Source organism: Gopherus evgoodei, chromosome 17 (genome assembly GCF_007399415.2).
Source record: "Gopherus evgoodei ecotype Sinaloan lineage chromosome 17, rGopEvg1_v1.p, whole genome shotgun sequence".
NCBI lineage: Eukaryota > Metazoa > Chordata > Testudines > Testudinidae > Gopherus > Gopherus evgoodei.
The window spans coordinates 21,334,800-21,344,548 of NC_044338.1; the positions used below are offsets into that span (position 1 = coordinate 21,334,800).

At 52.2% G+C, this 9,749-nt stretch overlaps 1 protein-coding gene across 2 annotated transcripts; it reads left to right on the plus strand.

Annotated features, from left to right (window-relative positions):
* Positions 1 to 868: 868 nt before the first annotated feature.
* LOC115636499 (C-C motif chemokine 4-like) lies at positions 869 to 9,545 on the plus strand. 2 transcript variants are annotated; one of them, XM_030536647.1, is made up of 3 exons: positions 869 to 1,071; positions 7,114 to 7,228; positions 9,067 to 9,545. In XM_030536647.1, exons 1-3 carry the CDS (start codon positions 984 to 986, stop codon positions 9,161 to 9,163), a joined length of 300 nt encoding a protein of 99 aa, XP_030392507.1. In that variant the 5' UTR covers positions 869 to 983; the 3' UTR covers positions 9,164 to 9,545. The 2 variants fall into 2 exon arrangements, with proteins under 2 accessions (XP_030392507.1, XP_030392508.1); XM_030536648.1 differs by lacking the exon at positions 869 to 1,071 and adding an exon at positions 2,056 to 3,100.
* Positions 9,546 to 9,749: the final 204 nt, after the last annotated feature.

The window sequence follows — 9,749 nt, forward strand, 5'->3', positions numbered from 1 at the left end:
CCTGGTGGAGTTCTGGAGTCAACGGGAGCGTGTTTGGGAATCGATATATCATGTCTAGATGAGATGCGATATATCGATCCCCGATAAATCAATCGCTACCCGCCGATCCGGCGGGTAGTCTGGATGTACCCTAAGATGCCACAAGGACTCCTGTTCTTTTTGCCTATAACACTGATGGACAGTACTGTGGAATAACTAATTATAAGACATTTTTATATAGTGTCACTACTCCAAATTTCTGTTTTACTTCTCAAATACATAGCACAGTGGGACACACTGTAATAATGCCAATCCCAGTATTTCAAAACACTCGGCTAACTGCTAATAATGATAGTAACCGTAATTGCCCTAATAAGAGTGTGTTGCTATCTGCAGTAACACAAGGGCCAAACTACAATACCAGAATGAAGAAGGCTTGTTATGCTTGACTATAAGGAGGTGTCATGTGTACACACACATACTCTCTCTCTCTATATATATATACACACTACAAATATATGCACCATATCCATAGTACTCATATATATTAATTATTGGAGAGTACCCGGCCTAAGATCAACCAAAATATCCCTTAAGGAGTTCATCCTATCTGTGGAAAAGGTTCCACACTCCGGCCAGTTTCTAGTCGGGGACAAATGAGCGGTGAAAGAAGGCCATTTTATTTGACATAAATTTCTCATTTTAGATTTAACCAGACCAGCAGTCCCAGAAATTTCCTTCCAATCTCTAAGTATTAGAGACAATGAGGTGTCTCCCGGGCACTTACTGCCAACTTGTCCTATTTGGTAAAGGGACTCTGACCCCACCTCCCTGCGTCGAGCGCTTGCTTACCTCTCCAGGGACTTGAACACCCGGACTGGGACTCAAACCCTGACTAGGACTCAAACTCAGACAAACCGGATCCTGCGCAAACTCTTGACTGGGACTCAAACCCAGACCTAAGTTGTCAGGGACTCGAACCCCGACAACCTGGACCCTACTCAATGGGTAGGTGGAAATTGCTGGATTTCTATGAGCTTCAGCTGGTTCACAGAACGCACCTTATCGCCGACGCAGGGATCAGGTCACCAGGTAAGGCTCCTCTAAACTGGAGGATGCGTGCTGCATTGCCTCAGGGTCCAATCCCACGCCAGAGAGTCAGACAAGTCCCAGCGGAGTCACCAGAGATGTCGGGGACTCGAACCCAGATGGCGAGGTTCGTTGTCTGACTGCGAGAGAGACAGGCAACACCAGCAAGGTCCGATCAAAAGCTCTTTATTGACAAGTGAACGCATCAATAGAGAGCAGCTCGTCTCCAGAGAGAACCAGCTTCAGCTTTACATCTTAGTACAAGCCTATATAGACATTTCCATTGCATCATAAATTATTCACTGGAGCAATCCAGCCCCTTCTTCTAACAACTAGACACTAGACACCTTTAGTATACATGCATGCCTAAAGCTAGAAATGTAGGGGAGTTAAAAACAAAGAAAGAATAAAACCAGGGAGTGAAAGCAAGGAGGCTGGGAAGCTAGGGTTCTTATCAATTCTTCGAACTAGCTGCTCCTAACACAGGACATCTGGTACTATGCCAGGAATGCAGCCTCTCCCTTATCTCACTTTTTCCCAGCGCCTTGTGAGACATGCTGCTGTTTCAGCATTTTCCACTCAGGGATTACCCAAAAACCTCTGTTAGCCTGACTTTGGTCAGGTTGGCATACCTGGTTTTGTCTGCTATATTTTTATTCAGGCCTAACACGAGGCTGGTAGGCAGGGCCAGCTCTACAGTTTTTGCCGCCCCAACCAGCACACAGAATTGCCGGCGTGGGCGGGCGGGGCAGTCCCTGTGCCCTTAGGGCGGCAGGCGTGTTTCCGCGACACAGCAATTCGGTGGCAGCTTCTATGTTTAGCTGAAGCCGCCACAGATAGCTAAACACAGGGACTGCCCCCCCCTGCCCCCGCCCGCCCTCCCTCTGCGGCGGCAATTCGGCACGCTGCTTGGGGGCAAAACAACAGGGACTGGCACCCCTTGCAGAATGCTGCCCCCAGCAACAGCTTGCAATGCTGGTGCCTGGAGCCGCCCCTGCTGGAAGGAAAGGGAAGGGTGCTCAGAGGCACAGAGACTTAAACATTCACAGTTCAGCGTGAGCAACAGCGGTTCCCATTTGGGCCCCTGCTGTGTCCAGACGAGAACCAGAGCTCTGCAGGCCTCGTTCTCAGTGTGCCCGCTCCAGCCCAGCCTCCAGTCAAGCAAATCAAGGCCTGCGGCATTCCAAGCCAGGCTCAGCTAGTGTCTCTCATTGGGGCCCCTCTGCCCTGGCTCCTCGCCCAGCCACAGCTGCTTCTGCCCACACCTCACACAGCCCTGCCCCCAGCTGTATCACCTGGCATTCCCAGCCTGGTCCCACAGTCCCCGGGGTTCTCTGGGCCCGGCCACCATCTGGCTCGGGACCTTTCCCCTTTTCTGGGCTAGGGACGGCCGGGTGCAGTGGGAAGGAGGCTGCTGCGAGCAGTAGGTCCCTGCTGGGCAGATCCGTCACAGACAGAAACCAGACAGAGCCGGGGCGGAAGAGGAAGAAGCTCGCCCACGGTGGCACAATAGGTTAGCAGCAGGGCCAGGAGCAGCACCCAGGGCTCGGACTCCTCGTCCTTGGCCATTGGAGCACACAGCCTCCCACTCTGGACCCTGGGTGCTAAACATGTCTCTGTCATCTTCCTCCGGAGCTACATTGAGCTGTGGTTCACTGGCTCCGGGGGTGGCACGCCCAACCGCTGCATGTCCTAGGTGAGTGACGACAATTGCAAGTGTCAGGTAAATCCCCATTCCCTTTTGGCACAAGAACAATTCCTCCCATGCCCAGCTCTCTGGGAGCTCAGCCAAACCTTGGAAATTTGCTGGGTTCCCCACTCCCCTGCTTCCTGAAGCCAAGTGTTGTCCTCAGGCAGACAGCCCTATAAAAGCAGCCCAGGGAGGCAGATCCAGCCAGAAGGCTCCTCTGCAGCTGACTCCTGCTCACCGGCCCCAGCAGGACCCTCCTCCATTTCACCATGGCAAAGGCAGCTGGGCTTGTCTGCACACTTCTCCTACTGGCTTCGTTCTGCTGCCAGAGCCTGGCTCAGAGTGAGTACAGGTGCCCCCTCCATGGGGAGACAGGAGCTGGGTCAGGGAGCACCATGGGATCTCAGTGCCGGGTCAGATGTGGGGAGGTGCCAGGGCATCGCTGGGGTGTGGAGGGCAGATCTCACAGAGACACAGCAGACGTAGGGCCTGGGCCCGCTCTCACTTGAGTGTCTAGCTGGAGTGACTCCAATGGAGCTGCCAGGGCGTGACACAGGTGTAGTGAGCAGCCAATCAGGCTCAAGCAGTAGTCCCTGTATCACGGTGGCATAATGAATATGGCTCCTGGCTTCCTGCTGATGGGCACCTTGGGTGGCATTCCATCTCTGCAACCAGGGCAAGCAGTGGCCATGTTATTCTGGTGGTTATTCTGGTTATTCTATACCTGCGCTCTGCCTGGGGATCAGTTACAAGAGGGGAAAAGCAGGCCTCGTGGGTTTTAAATGCTCTTGAGGTGCTGTTTCATGCACCGTATACTGGGGAACAGCATGAGAGAATTCCATGCTTGTAAAACTAAACTGGCTCTTAATTATGAGACCTATTTAGGGACCTGCTGCAGGCATTCCCGGGGGCGGCACTAGGCACCAGCAAAGCAAGAACTTGCTTGGGGCAGCCGATTTGCAGGGGCAGCAGGGATCCAGCATGGGAGCTGAGAACCAACAGGGGGCCCTGGGCGCTGTAGTTCCTTGGTTACCTCCCTGCCTATAGAGCCAGCCCTGGAGCAGGGGAAGAACTACATTTCCCAGCATTCCCTTGGCCACTACCAACTGGAAAGGAAGGGGCGGGACATCATGCTGCAGCTTGCTGTGAATGGAGAGGTGCACAGTGAAGGGTAGTGATACCATATGTTAACATTCAAAAAATAGTACACTCCATGGGGAGGGAGGGTAGCCCCACCCTGCCACCACCCACTCCCTCCGACTGCCCCCCAGAGAAACCCCAACCCATCCAACATCTCCTGCTCCCTGTCGCCTGATCACCCCCTCCTGGGACCCCTGCACCTAACTGCCCCTTGGGACCCCACCCCCATCTAAGCCTCCCTTCTCCTTGTCCCCTGACTGCCCCCTCCTAAGACCCCCCCTAACTTGGGACTCTCTTGCCTATCCAACCACTGCCTGTCCCCTGACTGCCCCCCCGAACCTCTGACCCATCTAACCCCCCCTTCTCCTTGCCCCTGACTGCCCCCCTGAACCACCGCCCCATCCAACCCTCCCCCCGCTCCCTGTCCCTTGGCTGCCTCCCCTTAACCCCCTACCCCTTCTCCATCCCCCCAGCCCCCTTACCACGCCACTCAGACCAGCATGTCTGGCTCCGTGCTGCACCAGACATGCTGCTGCATACATGCTGCCATGCTCCCACGTGGAGCCACAGCGCCCCCCTCACCCCAGCACCTGCCTTCCAGATTTGAACACCTGGAAATTCAGGAGTGCTCATGCTCAGTGTGGGCAGCTGTTACTTTATTTCTCCCAAATCAAATATACCGATCCACTGTAACTTGCTGTAGAAAAAGTAGGATAAAATTGAGCAAGAAATGCTCCCCAGTGGTTCTCAGGACTGGAATTGCTATTTTCAACAACCATTGCCTTGTTTTTGTTTGCTTGTTTAAAAGGAAGACAGTGATATTGCATTGGCAAATTCCCCATAGAAAGAAAGAGTGGAACAAAAGAATAATAAAGGCACCTCAACTTTTCCTCATTTATGGAGGACAGTCTTATAATATGCATCCAGATATCCTCCAATCACATAAGCTGAAAATTGTTCCACTTTACTGCAGCTCTGTAACCATATGGGAACCAATTCTGTCTGTGTTCTGTGCAAATCCAAAATTCCTGCTGAATGACCTGCCTTGGGATCGAATTACCAGTGACCCAGGGTTGCGACGGAAGGAGGGTGCAGGGGGGGGGAGAGCCTAGGGCTGTGGCAGCAGGGGGTGTGGGGGGGAGAGCCCAGGGCTGGAGCAGCAGGGGGGTGCGGCGAGAAGCTCATGGGTGGATGGGGGGCAGCCAAAATTTTTTTTGCTTGGGGCGGCAAAAAACCTAGAGCCGACCCTGGGCATTCCAGCCATAGGCACACAGACTGAGCTCCTGGTGTCTTCTGCAAACTCTTCACTCCTGCACCTGTGATCCTCTCTCTGGGTTCCGTGCAGGTTGCCATTGGCACTCAATGAGTCATCAGGCTCAACCGGTAGTGATCAATGGCTCCATGTCTACTTGGCAGCCAGTATCAAGCAGAGTGCCCCAAGGGTCGGTTCTGGGCCGGTTTTGTTCAACATCTTCATTAATGATCTGGAGGATGGTGGGGACTGCATCCCCAGCAAGTTTGCAGATGACACTAAACTGAGAGGAATGGTAGATACGCTGGAGGGTAGGGATAGGGTACAGAGGGACCTAGACAAATTAGAGGACTGGGCCAAAAGAAACCTGATGAAGTTCAACAAGGACAAGTGCAGAGTCCTGCACTGAGGACGGAAGAATCCCATGCACTGCTACAGACTAGGGACGGAGTGACTAGGCATCAGTTTTGCAGAAAAGGACCTAGGGGTTAAAGTGGATGAGAAGCTGGATATGAGTCAGCAGTGTGCCCTTGTTGCCAAAACCGCTAACGGCATTTTGGGCTGGATAAGTAGGAGCATTGCCAGCAGATCGAGGGACGTGATCTTTCCCTTCTATTTGACATTGGTGAGGCCTCATCTGGAGTACTGTGTCCAGTTTTGGACCCCACACTACAAGAAGGATGGAGAAAAATTGGAGAGAGTCCAGTGGAGGGCAACAAAAATGATTAGGGGGCTGGAGTACATGATTTATGAGGAGAGGCTGAGGGAACTGGGATTGTTTAGTCTGCAGAAGAGAAGAATGAGGGGGATTTGATAGCTGCTTTCAACTACTTGAAAGGGGTTCCAAAGAGGGTGGATCTAGACTGTTCTCAGTGGTGGCAGATGACAGAACAAGGAGCAATGGTCTCAAGTTGCAGTGGGGTAGGTCTAGGTTGGAGATTAGAAAACACTATTTCATTAGGAGGGTGGTGAAGCACTGGAATGGGTTCCCCAGGGAGGTGGTGGAATCTCCTTCCTTACAGGTTTTTAAGGCCCATCTTGACACAGCCCTGGCTGGAATGATTTAGTTGGGGTTGGTCTTGCTTTGAGCAGGGGGTTGGACTAGATGATTTCCTGAGGTCCCTTCCAACCCTGATAGTCTATGAAGATAGAAGGAGAAGTGACTGGATCAATTTCTTGCCACAAGCCCCTGGGACCTATTTTCAGGCTATGCAAATTGGCTGCCCTAGTCTGCACCCGCCCCTCAGCCCTGGCATGAGGCAGACCCACGCCAGCTCCCCTCAGGCCCTGCGCCCCTAGCACTGGCACAGGGACGAGTTTGCCTGTGTGCCTGTTGGGCCGGATCTCCCTCTCACGTACGCTGATGTCACTCGGATGCGTCCATGAGGGGTCACTCCTGATTCCCCGCAGCAGTAGCAAGCCCTTTCAGCCTAACATGCAGAGAGAGCTACCTAGAGTGACTCTGGATTCACACCAGATCCACTGAGCTAACTGGAGTGACTCTGGATTCACACCCAGATCAGTGAGAGCAGAGTCAAGCTGGGCAAAGACACCAGAGCTTATTGAGATACTGCCACCATCTGAGCCACGCTTCCTCAGGATCCCCCCAGGCAGCCTCCATGGGCTCCATTAGCGGCTCACATGAGTGAAGATGGCTTGGCCGGGCCCACAGGGATCAAACTATTGAAAGAGGATATGAAGTCCTGGTGACATCATGTAGTGCAATGCACTGAAACGGCAGGACTGTGCCCAGGCCGTTTCTCTGGTGCGCAGTGCGTGTGTGGGGAGTCCCAATTGTGTGCGATGTACAAAGGCCCAGGAGGGGGTGGGACCACCTGCTCTAGGGCTGACCCAGTCCAGCTCTCCTCCTCTGCCCTGGGTTTGGGGAAGGGTCCCAGAGAGGGGGCAGGGGTCCCATCTAGCTGGGGTCACCCTCATCCATGGAGCTTTCCTGTTCTGTTAGGAGGCTCTGCTGTGCCGGAGAAGTGCTGCTTCAGATTCCAGAAAACGAAGCTCAAGAGAGACAACACCATCAGCTGTTACCCCACTAGTCCAGTGTGCCCTCAGCCAGCCGTGATGTGAGTATCCTCCAGCGCAGGGCCCCTGGGAACACCGGCGGAGATGGAGAGATGGTGTGTGGGCAGGGGACGGAGGCAGAGGGGAGAGGAGGGAATTAGATAGCAGGGAACCAGGTAACAACAAAGGGAGGTGACAGGGGAGGATCGATGCCATGAGCTAGCATCAGAGCCAGCTGATGCAGCTGCACAGACAAGGGCTCCTTCCAGATGCTGGGACTCCCTGTAGCTGAACGTCCCTGGCCTTTCCTGCTGCTCCCTGGGGCCACCTGGTGCAGGAAGGACCATAAAGTGGGTCTGGATTAAGTGGTCCATGTCTCTGGGGCCCCCCAGGATGTCTCACCACCCAGACACTAGACTTAATGATAAGGAGTCTGGTGGCACCTTAAAGACTAACAGATTTATTTGCGCGTAAGCTTTCTTCGGTAAAATACCCACTTCTTCAGATGCATGGAGTGAAAATTACAAAGGCACGTATAAATATACTGACACACGAAGAGAAGGGAGTTACCTTACAAGTAGAGAACCAGTGTTGACAGGGCCAGTTTGATCAGGGTGGATGTGATCCACTCCCAGTAACTGATGAGGAGGTGTCAATACCAAGAGAGGGAAAATTGCCTTTGTAGTGAGCCAGCCACTCCCAGTCCCTATTCAAGCCCAAAGGGCCACCGGCCTCCTCGTTGTTTTTGTGGATACAGACTAACAGGGGCACCCCTCTGATACTTAATGATGAGTGGTTATTTAAAACCAGTTTCATCAACCAAAGGCTTCTTTTAATCCCAAGAGATCAGCCACACACCCGGGCCAATATATAATTCAGATTTTACCCAATAATCAATCCTTTAGTATCCAATACCCAAAGACTTATTCATAAGAGAAAAGAACGAGGTGAGAGTTAAAACGGTCAAAGGAATGAAATACACACAAACGTTGCAGAGTTCTTGTATCAGGTTTGTAGCAGTGATATCACACTGCTGGCTTGTTCAGTCTCTAGTAACGTCCAAATGATGGGCAGGTCCTCAGTCCATTGACTGGACGCTCCTTTTAATGTAAGTCCAAAGTCCAGAGATCGGAGCAGGAAAGAGGCAAAATGGAGATGCTTCCAAAGGTTTGTATGGGGAGGGCAGCTCTCAGTCTTAGTTTGTAGGAAAGTACAGGCACCAGATGGAGTCCAGAGTCACATGGGCTCGTCACATGCCCTTTGATGGCTAAAATGTCCACAGGAAGGCCCATCCGGTAGGAATAAACTTCTTCTGTGGCCCATTGTGTTCATTAAAGAGCCATCTACTTGAATGGTCCATTCACAAAGCAGCTGACCAGACTGGATGCAAATTACCTTGTGGGTGTTACCCCAGGAGCAAACAAGTTTGAATACTGGTACATAGTCAATATTCATAACTTCAGCTACAAACGTGATACACACATACAAACAGGGATAACCACGGTTAGCGAATCGTAACTTTTCCACTGACGGCTTACATGACATACCTCATATACGATTTGTTGCAATTCTAGAACAGTTGTAGCAGCAGTGATCAACACGGACATATTTTAATCATGGGGAGGAATAGGGAGTTGGGGTAGGTGGGACAGACTGCCAGGGTGGGAAGGAGTTAACAGCTTACACTCATGTCCCTGTCACTGACCTGTAACCTGGCTGGGCCGTCACAGTTCTGTACTCCGGCTGGGCTGTCTGGGATCCCCCTGAACAGGATAGCAGTGCTGACCCATGCACCCACATCCTGCCCTGGGGGCCACTTTGGTCAGGGTTTCACCCCTGGGTTTCATACCCTCACCCCACCATTGCCGTCTCCTGGCTGATGCACTGTTTTCCTTCGTAGATTCAAAATGAAAGAAGGCCAGGAGATCTGTGCCAAGCCTGACAGACCCTGGGTGAAAGAATACCAGAAATTTCTCTCCTCAGCTAGTAAAGCCTGAAGGCCACTGGGAGACGAGCCAGGAGCTCCCGGTCACAGGCGCAGCTCGCTTGCTGTGCACATGTTTCGTGGCACAAGGGAATCCGCTTTAAGCTTCATGTAGCAAGCATGTTCCTGTCTTGTATCTGCAATTATATAATCACCCTCTGCTGTGCTGAATGCTGGTTCATAGCTGTGGTTATTCTGAAATGGTGCCTTGAGAGAATGAAGGGACAGGGGAGGGGGCTGTTGTCCCAGATGTCAGTCCCATGATGGAAGTCATCTAGTAGCAACCTCTAGGAGCAAAATGTTCTTCACTCAAGGATTTCCACTGCCTCTCTTTACCCCTCCACGGAGCCACCTTCCTGAGGTTTCAGCTACAAAACACCCTCTGCTGAGATGTCCCTGCCTGCTGTGATTGCATAATTTGATTTATATATCAATAAAAATCCCAACTGCGGGAGCAGCAGCAGAGTCTGTTGGTCTGGTTGTGTGACTTGTTAAAAGCCCCCCTCATGTGCTATTCAGACCTCAGATCCACAAACAGCTCAGGGTGAAACTGGGTTGCTCCTGTGAAGCCCCAATGAGCAGAAATAACCCAGGCAGTT